Below are 21492 nucleotides of genomic sequence, written 5' to 3'. Positions count from 1 at the left end.
TGTGTAGGAACTTTGTAGTCTGTCTGTGTAGGAAAGGATGGTTGATGTGAATGACGGTTTAAACGGTTTAATTTGAAAGCTTGTATATAAAAAATATTTGGTGGAACCTGTCTCTATATTTCTGATACTATGTAATAAGCTGCATGTAAAATATTTGTTTGATATTGTTGGGGCACCTTCCATAACCCTGCACTATGGCATACGACCGAATGCAAAATGAAACGTAAAAGAGATTTAAAATTTTTAATAAATTTTATTAGAATTTACGTGTTTTGTTTGGCTTCGACCATCTGTGAGTACGAGGAGTCCGGATAGGTAATGCGATGTTTGTGGGTAGATCTATTGCGGGATGGTAAACTGCTCATGTGCCTTTGTGACCGATCGTATTGCGGCACCTATCCGAGCAAGAGGACATAATATTAAAGGTTTCTTAAAGTTGTATTGTTGTGCCACGGGAAACTCTAATTATTTATCACTATTGTCATTATGTTTGCACTAATAAAGTTTCGTTTGTTTCCAATACTTTCGTCTTCATACATAACTTTTTTGTCAATGAATGTAGATATGGCTGAAAGAATTCAAATTCTATTGACTGGATGTGTGTTATTTCTTTATTTTGTTATATCAAATCTTGGTTAATTGTTTTTTTCTTTTAAAAGATAAAATTTTAATATCTAAGATACATAGAAAAAATAGCAAAATTTGCTTTTTGCTTAAAATATTTATTATATTCAATATTTATTTTTGTTGAAGTAATATATATGAAGTATTGCTATAATAATCTTTCTTTATTACAAGCCATTGTTAAGGATTTCTAAACCTTAATGTTGGAAAATGATGGTCTTGTATAGGAAAAACTGCTGAAGTGGCTGAAATGGTTTGCTAAAGTCTGAAAATACTTGGATATAAAAAGTTTTAAAGCTTCTTCTAAGTAAATTATATGAAGCCTTTATGCTGAATTCACAAGAACTCTAGTTATATATTATGTAGTACTAGTGTTACCAACTGTCCGGTTTTCACCCTGACAGTCTGGGAATTGACTCACTGTCTGGGTGAACTATTAATTTTGTCTGGGAATTTTGTAGAAATTGTGAAATCACGATGAAACAAAATTCTTGCAAATATTTTTATAAATTTACACCATTTGAACAGCAAAAGACCTCACTCATCTGCCATTCCGCCATGTTACTCTGTTTATGTTGATATGTGACACGCGACCTGCCTCTCGACCTTTTTTTTGCCTGTTTGTACATCCGGATCTAGATTATCTAGATCCGGACATACAAGGATCTAGATTATCTGTTCTTTCTTTTTTACTTTAGGTCACATATGTTACTCCCAGGCAAGTCCCTAGTCCTTAACTGTAACTCATTTAGAACCAGCATGCATGTTATTCTTTGCATTGTAAAATGACATTGTGCATGCGTCAGGAACTTCTGTTCGAACAAACCTGACCTGCCGTCCGGGTCAGCGATTTTGTAAAGGTAGCAACACTATGTAGTACTGTATTTGTCCATGCTTGAGATTAGGTCATTAACTGATTAAAAACTTTAGTGTTCCTTCAACTTCACCCACTATTGAAGATACCATACATTGATTAATTCAGCAGTTAGGCTATATATGATTTTTGCTGCTTATATCCATAATTAATTCATTGCCAGTATTTATTAGTACCCATTTTTGCTTTTAATATTACAATTTAACTGTAACTTGTGTTATTTTAGATCAATATCTAATGATGTTGATTTCACCAATGTTTAATGTTGCTTGAACATACATTCAGTTTCGTGTTTACTCAGTGTTACACTAGTTGAAAATAAGCAAACTTCTTAAAATTAATATTAAACATTTAGATTTGAAACAAAGTGAATTAGATATAACAAAATTTATTTGTTATACAAATTGTTTAAACATTTAATGGCTTATAAAATTTATTACCATAATTTAATTTTAATTAGAAATTCCATAATTTATAATACATATATTCTGCAATGAAGACGGAACAAGAGAATTTGAAAAAGCATTTATTTGTCCTGCTTGTAAGTTTTCATATTAAAGTAATTTTAAATTAATTCTACATCGTTATACTATTGTTCATCTATCAATATATAAGTTGTCAATTTTTTTGTCATTTATATTTAAGGTGATTCTCAGTTACCAGGAAAATTTGATGTTGTTAGAGTTGATCTGAATCCTTCTGAACAGTACAAATCGGTATGCTTACATTTTTTTAATTATATATTTTTTGAGTTTGTATGACAATATTATTTTTAATTTAATATTAAATAGTGAATACAGTCAAGCCTTATTCTAAGGTTTCGTTTCTACTGCACAAATATAAGTTTTGTTTTGGCCAAGCTGATAAACTGTAGTGTTAATAAGCTGTTCTAAAAGACATAAATGGAAAATAACGACAATAACACAAATCTTATATCTGTATAATTATTTATTAATTTCAATCACCATACAATCTTAATTATTAGATATGCACAGTGTGTACTGTGTACCTGCATATAATGTAACTTACTATATAATAAGTATGCTGTGGTTGTGGATTATAGTTTAAAAGATAATATTGATGTTGCAGCTGCATAAAAAATATCTATTGTATATATTTAATAGAAATGGTAAATCTTATCAACATTCCTGCCATATCTGTTTTTTGTGGGCCAAATAAAATATACAGTAAAACCTGTGTAAACTTGTACTACATGGGTATCAATATTTTTTCCAGTTTGATAGCTTTCTCTTTTGAACAGGTGCTTTTTTAACACAGAAAATTGTTCTGTTCTCAAGAATTTTTCCTATTTAAGGAGGTTTCCTTTTTATTCAAGTACCATTTTGGACAGGTTTTACTGTATATTGTGTAATTCAGTAAATATTTCATCTTTAATATAACTAAAAGAAAGACATACTTATAAAACCTGGAATTGGACAATTAATTACTCTAAAAATATGGAATTTCCATTGCACAGTTCAAAATTCTCCATTACAGATTTTGTGTCCAGTTGCACATTAGAATATGCACTGAATACAGTACATTATCATTAATCTGACAATATTAAAACTAGCTAATGCTGAATTACTGGAATGTAGGGAGTTAGTAAGTAAATAAAATATGTATGCAATGAGTGAAACCATGTGTGAAAGCATATACAGGTATACCTTGAGTTATGTCGTTTTGAGTTACATTGTTCTCTATTATACGTCATTTGTCAAAAAAGTATATGGAAAAATAAAAATCAAGTTTAAGTCATTTTATTTGACTTTACATCCATCTGCCACAAATATTGAAGTCGTAATATCCCTAGAAAAGCATTAAAAGCACATAAAATCATATTAAAGTATGTACATTTACAGTAAATGTTAATATGATCATCATAAATCCTAGAGAACGAAACATGAAAACATCTGTGTTTTTGTGTTTTTGTCTTATTGAGCAGTCTTTAAGTGCTCTTTATTGACGTTTTCCACCATAGTTTCGACTTACGTCGTAACTACACAAGTAAATTCAATTTATGTTGTTTTTCAACTTACATCGCCTCTCCTGGAACCAATTACCGACGTAAGACGAGGTATACCTGTATACAAGTTGTCATAACCGATATTATTAAGCCTTCTATATATAGTAATTAGTTACAGAAAAGAAAACTACATACAGTATTACTGTATACTTTTGTAAATTATTATGTATTTGGTATCAAAAAAGTTATTGCTTAGAAAAACAGTTTTCGATATGTGTTTGTCTTTTTGAAACCATTCTAGCCTTAAATACTTTCTCTCATAATTTTTGCAAAAGTATGGCTTTGTTAGCAGAAATTTCATTCCATAGTCCTGCTGGTCTGTCCCGTCAGGCGTCGAGTTGCATTGTGTAACGGCTGTTTCATCTGCTCTACTTCAATTTGAATTTCTAATTCTTTGGGACAGTTTCAAGTAAGTTCTTTAACAGCATCTTTTAGCTGAAGTACTTTGGTGTTTAGAACCGTTTGAATTTTGCCGATCTGCCCATTTTTTCAGGAGTTACGGCACTTTTTGTACTGTCAATCAGTGACCGTTATAATGGAGTTATAACAGTCATTTTTGACTCAAATTAGATTTTTTGGTTATGGGACAATAAAGCCATGGAACCGGAAGTAACCCACACTCCATTAGAGGAGAAAGACACAACGGAACAACAAACTCAACAGACAACAAATTTTCAACAAACAAAGGAATCAGAAGAGACAACAGAGAACACTCTAATTAAGGAGGCAGCTTTCTTACTGGGAAAAATAATGGACTTGTGCCCAGAGCACACATACTCGAATATTAAGGTCAATCAAAGACATGAAATAAGGGAACATGCTACTAAATTGTACAGATACTTACATGAAATGCATGGAATAGTTCGGGAAATGCGGAAAACAAAATCACCTATGCGGAATGATAGCCACAAACCAACTTATAGTGACATAGTCAAACGAAATACTAGGCCAAGCAACACAACAAGGAATATACAACGATCGATAGATGAAAAGATTAATAGTGAAGGAACGGGAGGATCACACGCAGTGATATTATACCCCAAGGACCAAGAAGACGGCTCAACGGTGGACATGAGGAAACTCACAGACAAGATACAACAAACAATTGAACCACACAAGCTTAGAATAAAAATAAAAGCAGTCAGGAAAGTCGCCAACAATGGAATATGTATACGTGTTGGCAATAGGGAAGAGTGTGAAAAATTGGAAACGGAAATCCAGAACATACCAGAGATAAAACAAAAGATCCAATGTAAACGATCAGAGGGGAGAAGACCTCGAATTATACTTCTCAACGTCCCTCAATCAGTAGCTGATGAAAACATAATAACATGCATATACGACCAAAATGAGATCTGGAAGGAAATAACCAAAGAAGTATTTCAAGAAGAATGTAGAATCACAGCTACAATCACAAGAGGGAAAGTCAATGAAAACTGCAGACATGTGGTTATCACAACCTCCCCCAAAATCAGGAACTTCCTCATAACAGAAAAGAATATTTCAATTAGTTGGGTCACAGTAAGAGTGGACGATTTTATCCCTCTGTTGAGATGCTACAGATGCTGCAGAATAGGACATATGGCGAAAACCTGCACAGGACAGCAGCATTGCAGCCACTGTGGTAAAGAACACAAATTCGCCAACTGCGACAGACGCAAGGAACCACCTTGCTGTATAAACTGCCACAAAATAAACAAAGAATTGTCAAACAACAAGAAGCAGCCAACCAACCACGGAGCTTTCCATCCAGACTGCCCCGTAACTAGAAAAACAAAGGCAGCACAAATCAAAAAGATAGACTATGGCCTGTAATTCCTCACAAAGCATCACTCAGTCAACTCAAACTACACAGGCAATGCAAGCGAACAACAGTAATACCATCAAACTTCTCCAGATAAACCTACAGAGAAGTAGAGCAGCGAGCTCTCTTTTGATAAAAACCGCAAACGACCTGAACGTGGACATCATAACAATCCAAGAGCCATATACCATCAATAATAAAATAATCAGATTTCAAAACTGGAGAATTTTGACTAGTAACAAAAACACCAGGCCTAAAAGTGGCATCATAGTCCGAACAGACTCAACAGATATAGCTTTTGTCCCACATTTAAGTAATGAGAAAATCACTACAGCTATAATTAACCAAAAACAACCAATCTTTCTGATTGGTGTCTATTTTTCACCGTACGACGATGACGACGAATGTATGCAGGAATTAGCTGAAATTCTTTACCGGTTAAAAGGAAAAAACGTTATAGTTGCAGGTGATGTTAATGCGAAATCAGCAACATGGTACAACAAAAAGGAGGATAAGAGAGGGACCCTGCTTAACAACCTTATGGATGAGATGGACATGGTCTCGTCAAACATGTCAACAGAACCAACCTTCTATACAGGCTTCGCGGAGGGGTGGACCGATGTATTCATTAACACAACAAATTTAAGCCACATAATCTTAAACTGTGAAACGCAGCTGAGAACCTCCGCGAGCGACCACAGATACATCTTGACTTACCTCCAGTTAGACACCGTCACAAACTGCAACCAAACTACACTTCAAACCAGAATAAATTGGGACTTATTCAAACAAACCTTTGCAGAAATCTGGCGCACTTACCAATTCCCTCAGATAAGGACCAAACAAGACCTGGAAACATACGTGGAATTCATCACCAACACAATAAACAAAGCAAAAAGGATAGCAACAATCACAAGAAAAGAGAAATTCATCAATACGGTCTGGTGGACTAAAGAACTAACTAATAATAAAATGGAAATCAGAAAATTAAGAAAGCAAATACTCAAAAACAAAAATGAAAAGATCCAGGAGAGACTTAAAACAGAATACAATAAAAAACTCAAAAAATATAAAAAGAACATCAATAAACAACGCACAAGGGCATGGAGAAACTTCTGCAGCCAGGAGAATAAAAAAGACCCATGGGGAATACCCTTTCAAACTGTCTTCAAACGTAAGAAAAAAACGCATATCCCCGACATAACTGACAATAACCAGAATAAAATAGACATGGAAGATAACATACGGCAAATCCTAAACTATCACTTCCCAGACGACGACCAGCAGACAGACACGGCACTCCATAAGCAAATACGGGAATTATCAAATCTTCCCTCAACTGGGAGCAACGACAAACCTTTCACCTTCAGGGAAGTTCAGAGAGCCATCAGGACCATGGCAAATAGGAAATCACCAGGCTTGGATACTATTACGGCTGAAGCAATCAAGGCCATTCAAGAAGAAATCCCCTTAGCACTAGTCCATGACTTCAACGAATGCCTAAGGATGGAAGTCTTTCCTACAGCTTGGAAACGAGCCAGCGTCAAATTTATCCCTAAAATGGAAAACCCTCAAAAACCTATGGACTACCGCCCAATAAGCCTGCTCCCTACAATGGGAAAGGTTTTAGATGGATTGCTCATAAACCGAATAAATTGGCACCTGCACAAGCACAACCTCAACAGTGATAAGCAGTTCGGCTTTAAGAAAGGAAAATCAACTACACAAGCAACATTAAAAGTTAAGGAATTCATCCTGAAGGCATGGGACAAAGGCCAACACGCCTTATTGGTGAAAATTGACTTCCAGAAGGCCTTTGATCTTTCTCTGGTGGCCAATCGTATTAAAAACGCTTAATGACATCAGTTGCCCCCTGAATCTCAAGAAATTAACACAGGACTATCTTACAGACAGCCAGGCAGGCTTTTTCACTAACAACATAAACATCGTAAAGCGGATAACCAGAGGATGCCCACAGGGCTCCAGGGCCGGGCCAGGTCTCTGGAACCTAGCGTTCAACAGTATACTACAGGAAATCCCAGAAACATCTGACATCAAAATTCAGGCATATTCGGATGATGTCCTCCTAATGGTCGCACACAGAAACTGTAATCGCCTAAGAGATGAGACCAACAGGTTATTAAAAATAATTGAAAACTGGAGCTTTAACAATAAACAGCCAATAAATCACCAGAAATGTCAGGCCATGGTTTGCATACAAAGAAATAAAGGCAGTCATCTCAAAAAGTCAGTAGGCATTAAAATCGGTAACAAAAGCATCAAGAACGTAGAAAATCTTAAATACCTCAGAATCCACTTCGACAGATCACTCAACTGGAAAACTCACATTCAAGAAATTTGCAAAAAAACAACAGAAAGAGCAAACCTGATACAGCATATCAGCAGGAACACCTGGGGTTTAAGCAGCAGACACACGAGAATGATCTACAAGGGAGCCATCGAACCTGCGGTGCTATACGGGGTCCAGACGTGGGGAGAGGCGATCCATAAGGTGCATAACAAGAGAAGACTGCTAGCAATACAAAGGAAAGCAGCAATTCGGATATGTCGAGCATATCGGACAGCACCGACCGATGCCTTGCTGGTTTTGGCGAAATTGAAGCCCATACACTTGGAAAGCTGCTGAAATAATCTGGCAGGGGAACCTAAAGAAAGAACACATCGGAGAAATGACAGATACAGAGATAAATAAAGCAATAAACAGAGGGCAACTTCCAAACGATAAACAGCTCATAGACCTAATTAAGAAAAACGATACAGAGGAAGTGGACAAGACAACAACAATAGAAAATCCAGCACAAATGGAAGACATACAGAGTAAACATAGATTATGAAGAAAATCCTAGAAGCAATAAGAGCCTAAAGGTTTTCACTGATGGCTCGAAAACACTATCAGGAACGGGTAGCGGTATAATAATTAAAGATCCAAACAACCGAACATGTTACCAGGCAGCCATCTGGCAGACTTCTGTACAATAACACAAGCAGAAATGTATGCCATTGTAAAAGCTCTCAATCATATTCAACAAAACAACTATCAAGAGAAACAAATCAAAATCTTTTCAGACAGTAGGGCAACACTTCACATCCTACAAAATAAGAAAATTGCCACAAATATTGCACAGGACCTTATTGCAATCTCTGAAAGCACCAGCAAGAATCACAATCTAAGCTATAATTGGATACCAGCCCACAAGGGCCACATGGAAAATGAACAGGCAGACAAACTGGCCAAAAGGGCAACAAAAACCAACACAACAAAGGGATATGCCAGAATTCCACTCACTGAAATAAGAAGCCAAATAAACAAAATCATGCAAAATCTCTGGCAACAAGAGTGGGATAGCTCTGAAACAGGAAGCTATTGCTACAAATTCTTTCCAACAATCCAAGATAGACTTCAAAACAAACACTTCACCGTGAACTTTGGTGTGACACATTGCTTAACAAGTCACGGAAACTTCGGGGAATATTTACATTACTTCTGCATCAGGAAAAGCTACGTCTGTGACGTCGATGACAGCAAGAAGGACGATGTACAACATTACCTATTTGAGTGCACGAAATTCACAACAGAACGGGAGAACTTCCAAATGAAAACGCTCTACGTAGGATTCAACTGGCCCCTAGACAAAAAAGACATCATGGGTAATAAAACCCTCTTTAGTGCTCTCAACCAATACATCAAAGACACAAAAATTCTCATCAACCCATACTGGCATGCAGCAAACCAAACTTCTCTCGACGACACACAAAAAAGCAGCAATCATAATTACAGTGACGAAACAAGCGAGGAAGAAGACGCTGATCAAACATCCACCGAGGAAACATCGGAAGATGAAAACAAGTGATCTAGGTGCAAGATTCACATAATCTGTAGCTGATTGAGAAAACCGTTGTAAATAATGTATATAAATGTAAATAGAGTATTACTGTTATTGTTTAAAAAACTTGTTAGCATTAATGCTACTTTTGTAAAAAAAAAAAAATTGTTTTCTTGTTTCACACACTTTTACAATTCTTATTGTGCGAACCTTGTTTCATTGTGAGGAACAAGTACTCCCATCAAAAACAGTTTTATTTTGTATACTGATTACTTTTTCAAATGTATCTAAATGTATTCTGCTTTTTAATTCAATAAAGGCCGGGCGGATGATCGTGGGGTCCCATGGGACCTTTTGGCAGCTTCTCTTCACACTCTCCTGTCTTGCTTTATTTCTTATTCCCTAACCTTCTTCCCTCTTCCTTCCACTTCACACTCTAGGGCTAAGTCCTTCGGTTCATAAGGACAGCCCTCTCAACTCTTACCAAAGTCCTGCTGGTCTCTGCACATTAATATGACATGATGCTGGATTACTAAACATGCCACCACATACTTAATTAACATAAATGAATACTACTATATATTTATTTATAATGTGTTATCTACATATTTTTTGTTTGTTTTTGATGAGGAAAAGTTCATTATGTCAAACTTTGAGAAAAATAAATGTTACTAAATATGAATTAATTCTATTTTTGTAAGGTGACTAAAAATACAGATCTAACAGATGTTATTTTCAGGAAGTGCTGAAATACTAGATCTAGAATTTCCATTTTGGGAATAACCTGCTAATTGAATACAGATCAAAAAATCATAATTTACAATTAAATTAGTAAAATTAGTTTAATTCAAGTTTAAATGAGAGTTAAATTCAAAAAAAGATAATCAACCTTAAGTTTAATTTGAATGATTTCCAGAAAAAGATACATATCCAAAGGCAATTTAAAAAATTGATTTATGAGGTATGAGATTGTCACTTAGATCAATTACAGCCTTTACCTCAACTCCTCTCTACTGGCCATCAAACTTGCCAGTCCAACATGTCCAGTAATCCAATACCATGGGGCAGTGCACATAAAATTCTCGTGTTATCAGTTATTGATGTATGCAGCAGAGATTGATGTACACTACAGTATATGTATACTGTCAGTTGCTAGTTGTTGTCTGTTTGGTTGACAAAACAGCCACAATTGAGATTAATATGATAAACTAATCTGTACAGTACATACATATAAAATCCAGTAATACAACAATCTGCTGTAATCTGATACTCACCAGTCTAATATATGTCAGATTACAGAGATCGTACTGTGTTCATTATCATGTTTATACAAATATTTGCCATTATTTTTCCTCTGTTGACAAACTTTAATTGGAGAATACATTAAAGTAATAATATATAAAGGCTTTTGGTTGAGAATTATACGTTCTAAATGACATAATTCCAAACCCATTCAGGTAAGTTGTTTTCATTTTGACAGAAATGTGAAATCTTTCTCTCTAAATTAAACATAATACCTTAAAACTAAAATTAAATAAAAATAAGGATAATTCCATTTCTCTCAGTCTTAAAGTAAAATATAACATTTCTGATTTTTAACACAGATGGTATTGGCAGGCCAAAAACCTGATATAATTTTAGAAATATGCTCTAAAGCTATTGCATTTTGGACATATCAAGTAAGAGTATTAATTTAATTTTTGTTACTTTCTTAATGTAGAATGATAAATATCTTTTAGATTTGTTTCTTTGGGATTACTGGTTTTATTATTTAAATGTTTGCATCAACATAATTTAGTGAATTGATTTTGTGGCTTAACCAGTTTTTCAAGACTCCTAGGCTTTCAACACAACCTTTATAAAATATATTCCAAACAATTCATATTACAAATGGCACCAACAATTTGTACATTTATTGGATTGTGGTTGTTTGTACTGAGAGATAGTAATGCCCACAAACAAATGTTACTATGAGGAATATATAAAACAGGTGTACGAACAAAATATCCTTTATTTCTCTTCAAACCTGTTCTTTTAGTACAGATCCCAACTTTACAGATATTAATATTACTAATTAACAAAAGGGTGGTCTATTGTCTTCTCATAAGCATATAGGTAACGGGCATGTATACATACAGTATCAACCCGACCAACTTACAACTAAGCTCATACCTATTTTAAACCTAAGAAAAAAGAAAAGGAAGAAATTGAGACTTAGGGAAGTATGTCAGATAGACAGAGGAAGATAGAAAATACCCAGGTCTTCTTAAGTGGTAGGTACCAGTGTGAAAGGTGCCTCTTCAATATCATGCTTTTGGATGCCTCCCTCCTTCGAAACAAAAAAAAGTGGTACCTCTCCGTTCATACTCACTGTCTTTATGACCCTTCTCTTTCTGTTCTTTTCGACCTCTATGGTTTTCCTCAGCTTTGCAGTCCCCTTTGTCCCTTTTTCTGATTTGGAGCACTGTCTTGTCCTGCCATCCACTCTGAGATCTTGACCAAGAATGACTCTTTGTCATTCTTGGTCAAGATCTCAGAGTGGACTGGAGGCAAAAAACTGTCATTGGCAGTTTTTGCCTCCAGTCCTTGTCTTCCTTTTGTTTCCCCCGAAAATTTAGAGAAATGATAATTCCTCTACCTTTTGTTCTAACAAGAGTTCTGAGAAGAGGTAATCCCTTGTTAAGGCAATGAGCTTTAAGACAGAAGCTTCTAGTAGGAAGTTATGACAAAAGGGATGAATCGAATATGGCCGACGGCCATAGAATAATCTTAACTATTATTACTACTGAGACATTTGAAATGTTTAAAGTTGTTGATGTTAAATGTCTTACAAGTTAGTAGTAACAAGACAGTAACTACTCAATAAATGTACAAATTTGTGGTGCCATTTGTAATAAGTAGTGATATCTGAAACTGTCTTGGTTTTCTAATGTATACAATTGTTTTATGAAAACTATATTCACTGAAGAGGAGCTAAAAAATTGAATAGTTGGCTCGAAATGCAAATGAATTGTTTGGAATATATTTAATAAAGGCTGAGTTGAAAGCCTAGGAGTCTTGAAAAACTGGTCAAGTTGCAAAATTGGTTCACTAAATTACATTGATGGAAACATATAAATGTTTTGGATTATTTACTTTTGTTTAGTTAATATTATTTTTTTCATTTTAAAATAATTTAATTGTTAATATAGTTTAAAATTGACTTTTTGAATTAAATCATTTAAGTTGTACAAAATCAGTTAATAATAATAGCTTTTTCTAATTGTTAATGAATTATGTAAGTTATTTAAAAAATAAATGTAAAATGCATTATATTCTGTGATAAATTACATCTTGTAATTACATTATTAATTGAAATCCAGCTACCTATTTTGTTTTCTGTGGACATCATCTTTAAAATGCATGTTATTAATAAAGATATATTTAACTCTACAAATACAAAATGAGCAATTTAAAGTTGAAAAGTTAAATTAAATTTAAAATAAAAAAACGGTTAAATGTAGAAGATAAAAATAAAGCATATTTCAAGATGATAGCGAGGATCTTAATTATGACAGATTGTCTGGATAAAAGATAAAAATTCAGAAGTAAGAAATGGTAAAAAAAAATTTTAAAATTGATTGTATCTCATTATCAAGTAACAGAATAGTTAACAAAGAAATAAGTATCATAAAATTTTAATGAAGAATTGAGAATATATGAAGAATTAGTCTTAGGTTAATTCAGTTCTGTTTGAGTGATAAACAAATTTGGATTTGAGTGGAACAAATTTCTGATTGGATAAACTTTTCATATGTTCATATTTTCTCTAGAAGTGTTTTAAAAGTTTATTTGGTCAATTGATGATAATCTTAACTATCTGATCTGATTATAATAGATGATGGAACATACTGTTTTAAATATGAGCAACAAACACATTTAAACCATGGTATAATGACTTAAACATAGGTTCCAAAATTTTGGATTAATATCAAGAATTTTTTTTGATACTGTGTACTGCCTCTTGACTTATTTATGCCATTAAAAGTAATGTGTAGATGTAACATATAACAAATAAAATGAAACCAGTTATTTTTCATTGAAGAAAATGAAAAATCAATAGCACTTCACATCAAAAAGTTTAGTTGAAAGAAAAAACTCTGATTTCTGATGTTTAATTCATCAATTTAACATTAGAAATCAGATTTTTTTTCAAATCACTTGAGTCTTTTTCTTCTAAACATCTGTAATAATGATCAACAAATTTTATGAAACACATTATCAGGGGTTTTAGAACAAGAGTATTGAGTAAAAGCTATGGCCCACATTTCTTTTCCTGCTAAAAATTAAACAAAGCTTAATAAAATAGGAAAATTAATTTAATATCACGTTTAAGCTAGCACTGATCCCCACTAAAAGTTTGCTTCCATAGCTCATGCATTTTGATTTTTAAAATCTAAAATGAAAAGTAACATTCATCATTAACACTAGTAACATTCATAACAAAAGTATCATTCATAAAAAGTTTGTTTCGTTGGATTAGAAAGTGAATAAAGAATTATTATATTCTGAACACTTAAAAGAATTCACTGAATAGTCTCAGAACTTCATAAACATAAACAACTTGAAGAATTAAAGAACTAAATTATTTTCATTATTTTTTTAAGATATTTTTATTGCAGACTATTTTTTCTTCTTAAAATTAAATTGGCATCAGAGTGAATTTTTACCAGTAAAATTGAATGAGATTTAAAAATGTTTAAAATGTGAGATGAAAGATTTTAAGTAACAGGCTGTGACACAATAAAATTTGTACATACAAAATTTTATTAAAAAAGACAATAGAATCTTTACAATCAACTAACACACAACCCGTGATGTCAGCCAAGGAGAGTACTCCTGACAAACACTCAAGCACAATACAATAAAATTAAACAAAAAAAAACGAAAACATGTACAAAATATTTTAAGTAAAACAGAAGGTTTAATGTACTGAAAGGATAAGAAAAGTGAACTAAATAATTAAAACTAACTATTAATACTAATCTTAATTAGTTTATCTTAATCTTGGTTAATATGCAAGAGGACTTTCATTGATAGAGGAAGGGTCGGATTTACATAGGGACATTTGGGGCCGGTGCCCAGGGCCCCTACAAAATAGAGGCCCCCACAAAACTATGTTTAAACATAATTTTTTTCCTATTACTGCGACAGCCTAGTGTGGCCTAATCATGAGGGCCGCAGGCAAAGAAAACCAAACCCGGGAGAAAACCTATAAAACACCAGAAAATTTTGAGAAAAAAATTTTACATAGGTATTTTTCAATTGAATTAAAATAATTAGTTTTATACAATAAAATATATCTATGTTTACAATAACCTTATTTTTAAATGAAATTTACAACTTCCTAGTTGAAATCTAGTTGAAAGTACAGTATTTTGTGTAAATTTTCTAAATCATCAAATTTGCCTACTCTTAAAGGGGCCCCCACTAAATTTGTGCCCAGGGCCCCTGGATTGGTAACTCCAATCTTGGATAGAGGGCAAAAGTTAGAAAGACAAGTGAAAGAGAACAAAGAGGTACCCAAGTCTTTCATTGGATCAAGTGCTTTTCAAACAAAAATGGGAGCTTGTGTTCTGGAACTTTTTCTTCTATCAAAAACCTGAATGGGACATCTTCTTTTCTTGAAAGAACCTCCAAAAATTTGTGATATCCTATCAAGTGTTTGATCTTCTTGGCTTCTCTGATGGCCACAAAGATCTCTTGCTTAAGAGTAAACAACTACTCACCACACCGGAATATAGTTAATCAGTACTCCAAACCGATTATGATGTGCAGATAAAGAAAACAAACAGAAACAAACATTTTAAAACTCCTTCCAAGTTCTTCATCAGGTTTTGTAGTGATTCCCCAATGGTTCTTCTTAACAGCTTTTCAATTAAAATTCGAACCAGCGTTTAAATATAAGTTCAAAAAATTATTCTTTTTTTGAACTTATATTCGAACGCTGGTTCGAATTTTAATTGAAAAGCTGTTAAGAAGAACCATTGGGGAATCACTACAAAACCTGATGAAGAACTTGGAAGGAGTTTGAAAACGTTTGTTTTCTTTATCTGCACACTGTAATCGGTTCAGAGTATATGATTAAGATCTCTTGCTGTGCAATCGCCACCTTCCTGCTAAACCAGGCTAAACATTGTCTCTTTTCTACTCTGTCATGTATGTAAACCATCAGGTGATAACTCACATCAAATTGCCCCTTGCAACCCCATACCTATGACCTTTGTCATGTTTCTTTGTCTCCAACGTCGGTTCTACACTAGCTGTGAATAAGTTCTAATCTGTACGCGCAACGTGACGTTTTGCATAATAATACATATTAGTTATATATACTTAACAAGGTAGTCATTTACTCTAAGGATATAACACTCTCATCCAAACAGGGTCCTTTTGAGGTTACTTTATTTCTTTATAAGCTGATCACAAAACCAGTCAGACCAGTTCTTAATCTGACAAAAGAGGGCTTTACCCCAGAATTGGAGTGGACCCTCATCAGCAAAGAAGAAAGACAGCACTAAGATAATAGAAGAAAATGGAAAAAAAGATAAGGGGAAAGAAAAATTAAAACTAACTTTTATAAATTATGGCATACAGCCACAAAACACCGCCTCATGAATAAATATAAATGTGTAAAGTATTTCAATTAAATTACTTAAAAGAATTCTGACAAGTGGTTTTGTTAAATTCACAGTCATAGAGATAAACTGAGAAATTCTGTTCATTTATTATGCATTAATAACATTTTCCATGTTGATTAATGAGAATGTTCCTTAAAAATTTAAGAAATGTTAGGACATTTGAAAGTACAAAAACAAAACAATTTTGTAATATAATGTAAATGTTAAAAAATAATAATAATCTTAATTTTTTAATAAGATATTATTGTTTAGATTCATCAAGAAATAATGTTTCAAGAATATATATCTTCTAAAACTAAAGACAAATATAAGCAACTTGAAAAATACTATGAAAATATTTTGGAACGATCTCAAATAGAATTGAATTGTATCCTTTATTATGTTTAACAATTAGTTTGTTCTAATTATTAGAAATGCTTTTAAATTATAAAAAATTTCAAAACAAAAATACAGTAAACTTCCTCTAACTTGGACTAATAGGAGATGAAGATTGTCTGAGTTAGTGGAATTCAGGGCCGGCCTTGGAGAATGCAGCAGGTGCAAAGCACTCAGGCTCCAAGCAGTACAAGGGGCTCCAGAAAAAGTGAAAAAAATGAAAAAAAAAATTAAAATTTTTAATGAGTTAATTGGTTAAAATTAACTTAATTTTATAAACGTGACCAGAATTGTCCATGCTGAAGCCAAACTCGCTATATCTAATGCACTGTGAACTTATCTTGATTATAAATACTGATTAGTTTATATTCAAGTTATGCTAATGATGAGCATACGTGCGATAATAACTGTACTTTTCAGACATCACCTGACACATATTTTTATCTGTCAACTTGTGGTCTAACACCTTTATCTGTTAAAATCTGAACTATTTATTATTGTTCTAAACGTTCTGTATACTTGATATACCAGTATGTTGCTTTTTGCTATTTACATACATATGTAATGAATACTTTATACATACCTTGAGAAACAATAGAATAACAATTAGTGCTATCGATAGGCATTGTCTAGTCATAGGCATATGGGGTATGATATTTTGTTTAAGGGGGATACAGGAGTTGATTTTTTCCTCTGTTTCCTTAACCAAAGTTTTACATGAATAAAAACACAAGTTCCAATTTTAAATTTGCCATCACTGATAATTTGTTAACCTTTTTGTTTTCTGTGTAGTTTTTTGTTCTTGCTTTCTGGAAGGGCAGTTGTGCATCATTTGCTCCCTGCTCCCTGGGCCTACTTCTATAGTTACTGTAAAGTAAGCACGGCCAGCAATAGGCAGTAAATGCAAACATATGTTTGAGATGGCATTGCTCCAAAATATAATTCTATAAAATATAAAAAATTAAAATTTGACATGTGAAGATTGTTGGAAGACCTGTGGCATAAACAAATGGGTTCCTTTAATGGAACCTCACATCTAGCATAAACCTTCTGGAAAAGGAATGAGAAGTCAGGTAGAAAGCATAGGAGAGTCTTCTCTAGCCTAAAGACAGGCCAAAGGTGCATCTTGGTACAATCATGGAATAAAGGCAAGAATGAAAATTAAATAAGAATTCTTGACATCTACAGTTTTCTCATTGTATGATTGTATTGTTTATCATCTGTATCGGATTTAACTCATTTTGTTTAAACTGTTTTGAAATACATCAATATACATCAATATTCTGTCTGGTAATTTTTGCTTTCTTGGCTCTGTTATATAAAAGAGAGAAAGTATGGCAATTGGTCAAAAAATGACTTCTCAAGATTTTTACATTTTTGGATTTGGGACCTTAAAATGTCAAGAAATACAAAAAAATTTGGGGGTAGTTTCTATATATGTGGATATTAGTGAGTGGAGGGCACAATTTTGTTTGTCCTGTTTGAAGCTTAATAACTCCTGTTCATTTTGTCAAAAATTTCTGAAATTTTTCGTGGAAGTTTGTGTATTAGGGGGATTGATGCTATTAAATTTTGTAGTTAAAGGTCAACGGGGTCATGTGTTATATTTCAAGTAGATTAGACTTAATTACAATTTTACTTTTTATTGGTATTTACTATATTTTATAAAACCTGTCCCTACTCTCAAAATTAAGCTTTTTGCCACTGTTAAGTTCATGCGACAAATACGAGGTTCCGCAAACAGAATGGTACAAATAAATACTGTTAGATTTTTTCAACACAAAGTAATTTATTATTGCTTTGAACAGGTTCTTTTTTCTTTTGGATCCCAACACTACAAATGGTTTCTGTACACACAGATGTTAAAATTTGATCTAACAAACAACGGGTTAATTGAGCGCGACAACTATACACAGGGTGAAACTTATAACTAATTCTTATACTACTTACAACTAAAGAAGGAAGAAGAGAATTAGAATAGTATAAGAGGAAGATGGAAATACCCGGAATTTTCTTGAGTTCGTAATCTTGGGTGGGACACCACTTTGGAGCTTTCCTTGGAACGTTATTTCTCGTCTTTCCTGCAGACGTTTTGTATGATTCTTTCAATAGCTTCCTTCAAAGTTCTCTTATAGGAATTCCTTCCTATTGATTCCTTGGTTCTTCGTAGCCTCCAATTGTCTTACACTCGATCTGAAATGCTACCTTTTTTCCATCCTTACTCTTCGGAATTTGAGCCCAAACTCTTCTTCAAAACCTCGTGGTCACTGATCGTCCTACACGCGATCTGGAGCACACTCTTCTCTCATCAAGAGCTCAACCAAGACCGTCCTCTCCCTTTTGTTCACTGGCCCCAGGGCCTTACTTCACCTTTTGTTCTACTGCTCATTTCATGGAATTGGTAATCCTACCCAAGGGACAGGGATTAAGAAAGATAAGATAAGAAAGTTCTAGAAGACAATAGGACAAAGGATAGAAAGAAGAAACCAAACTAAACTTAAATTTATATTTACAAAAAATATAGCGTACAGCTACACCATGTTATAATAATGAAAAATCTAAATTTTTTTTTGGTAAAATATTATAACAGATGGCATCACACACACACACACACACACACACACACACACACACACGCATACACACACATACGATACACACACGTACATACACATACACACATACAAATGAGCAATTCTTTGCTAGAGTTTTTTATTTGGTTTGATGGAAACCTCTTTTTTGAAAGTTGTTCAGTTTTTCAGATTTTGTTCAGAAAGTAGTTCAGATTTTGCATTTTAACCTATTTAAGAATATTGTTAAATACAAATACATTTATTTCATTAATTAGTTAATAATTTGGCATTTTGTATACGTGATTCAAATAAATTCAATTTATTCAAAATGCAAAAGCCTTTGACGTAAAGCCAAATCACTCACTAAAATTGTAAGTACTATCATTTTTAATTTGCATGTTGCATGGTTCTTTGACATGATATATTAAATCAAGTTAATTCAGCAAGTCAAGTTATTCTTCCATGCCCCATAAAAATATTTACCCTGAATATTATCTTTTAGAATGTAAGCGTATAAAGATGTTATTACAAAATAAAATAATCCACAAAACTAATTCAGAAAATCCTAGAAGAGGAGACATTTGGATACAGCTATATTTAAACACAAGTTAATCAGTGGAACATATTATTTCCTGGAAAAATTTTATTTTGTAACAAAAAAAAATCAAAAGTGATGTAAATTATAATTGTTTCCTTAATAATTTTCAGCAATCAAACAGCAGTTAGAAAGTAAGTAAATATATATATATATATATTTTATCACTTGTATAGTTTTAAAGATTACAGAAATTATATGAAAGGTTGTGGAGGAGGAAAGAACAAATTCGTTAAAATTAAGTAAATATAGAAGTATATACATTGGTGGAAAATAACTACAGCTAAGAACAAGACAATAGGACCAAGTGATAGGTGTAAAATGCTGATCACATGTGTTTGGGTTGATCCATTGTTTTCTGGCTCAATAAGACAAGGGCAATAATTAACACAATAACTTTAATGTACAAAGTTGTAGTGATAGTTTGTAACATATACAAGAAATATGATTTCTTGTATACGTTACAAACCCATAAAAATATTTACACTGAATATTATCTTTTAGGTGGCTTGTACTGACTCAGGATTGTCAGCAAACATAGGTTCCTATTTGAAAGTTGTACCATTTCAACTCCTCTATATAGTCCTGAAGTTTGAGACCAACCTTTTGATTCATCCTGCATTTGAATTATATATATATAATTCTTTAATTCTTTATATATAATATAAAGAATTAAAGAATTCTTATATTTAATATTATAAGTTCAATTTAAAATTATCAATAATAAAATATTTTTCTACATTGAATTATCGATAACATTATTTTAATAATTTAATTCTGTATATTTATTTTACATGAAGATACTTGTTCCATTAATATTTTTCCAAAATTGATTTTTGTAAAACTGAAAAATGCACAAAGTGCAGAAAATATTAAAAAATGTAGCATAATCAAATAATAATACACTAAACATATAATTCATATAATATATCATCAATGTTAAATAAAGCATGTTTTAAACAAATAAGACAAATAAAGATACTTTTATGATTGTGAATTTGTATAAAACAAGAAAATATTTTCTCAATATTATAAGATATTCTGAACTGTTAATTCTTGTATTCAGTAATTGCACAAATGATAAATACCATATTTATTTTAATAAATAGTATACTGTCTATAACTTTTTCAGCTTGCAATTGTGCTGTTTATTAGTGTGTGCTTACTATTAGAAGGTTACTATTATTTCTTTTTTTCTTTGAAAATTGAATGCAATGTTGTTATTATTCAAGGGCAACTATTAATGGAATAAATCTGGTAATATTTTTTTACTTTATTATTATTTGAACAATGACACAACATACATATATACACTTCTTAACATAAGGTAAGAGTGACAACACTGAATAATGTGCAATTTTATGTTCACAATAACCCTCACCTTTCTCCAATATTTACTATTAGAGGATGTTGTTTGTAACTTTTTTCATCTCACAGCTACACTGTTTATTAGAGTAAATATGGTATGGCTTTAAAAACAGTTCTTTTTATTTACTGTAATTTAATATTGTTGCAATACAAAACATCATACATAAAACTGGTGGAAGTTGACCTGGCTCACAGGTTGTATTTATTTAGTTAGAGTAGAATTCTGTTATGACTTACAATGTTATTGGTTATCTATATATATAATCGAGACGAGTTGATAATATATAATAATAATAATAATCAGTGCAGAGCCCAAACAGTTAGGAGTTGAAAGTTGAAATTTGGTACACAGTTAGGGTACGTCACGAGAACGCATGCTAAAAGGAATTTTTCAAAATTCCTCCCCATGGGGGAGAGGGACAGGATTATAAGTTCTTAACACTTCCATCAACAATGGAAGTGTTAAGAATGGAAGATTCAACAATGGAAGTGTTACGTAACAATGGAAATGTTAAGAGCACAAACGGTTAGGAGTTGAAAGTTGAAATTTGGTACATAGTTAGGGTACGTCACGAGAACGCACACTAAGAAGGGATTTTTCGAAATTCCTCCCCACGGGGGAGAGGGACAGGATTAAGTCTTAACACTTCCATCAACGATGGAAGTGTTAAGACTTGCACATAGCGTCTTGCACATAGCTTTCTCTTAACACGTCCATCGTTGATGGAAGT

The 21492-nt window shown here is 32.8% G+C and overlaps 1 protein-coding gene across 2 annotated transcripts in view; it reads left to right on the top strand.

Moving 5' to 3' along the window:
- LOC136978581 (E3 ubiquitin-protein ligase CCNB1IP1-like) overlaps positions 1 to 21492 on the top strand; it is a 30728-nt gene that overhangs the window by 655 nt on the left and 8581 nt on the right. Inside the window, exons 3-7 of one of the 2 annotated variants that reach the window (XM_067274309.1) lie at positions 1984 to 2039; positions 2144 to 2214; positions 10778 to 10852; positions 16103 to 16217; positions 19507 to 19527. In XM_067274309.1, coding sequence (XP_067130410.1) covers positions 1984 to 2039; positions 2144 to 2214; positions 10778 to 10852; positions 16103 to 16217; positions 19507 to 19527 — 338 coding nt within the window. The remainder of the gene's footprint in view (positions 1 to 1983; positions 2040 to 2143; positions 2215 to 10777; positions 10853 to 16102; positions 16218 to 19506; positions 19528 to 21492) is intronic. The other variant, XM_067274310.1, reaches the window with a different exon arrangement.

Source organism: Centruroides vittatus, unplaced genomic scaffold, assembly GCF_030686945.1.
Source record: "Centruroides vittatus isolate TY-2023 unplaced genomic scaffold, ASM3068694v2 contig_546, whole genome shotgun sequence".
In the NCBI taxonomy this organism is placed as follows: Eukaryota; Metazoa; Arthropoda; class Arachnida; order Scorpiones; family Buthidae; genus Centruroides; species Centruroides vittatus.
This window is presented reverse-complemented; position numbering and strand designations above follow the sequence as displayed.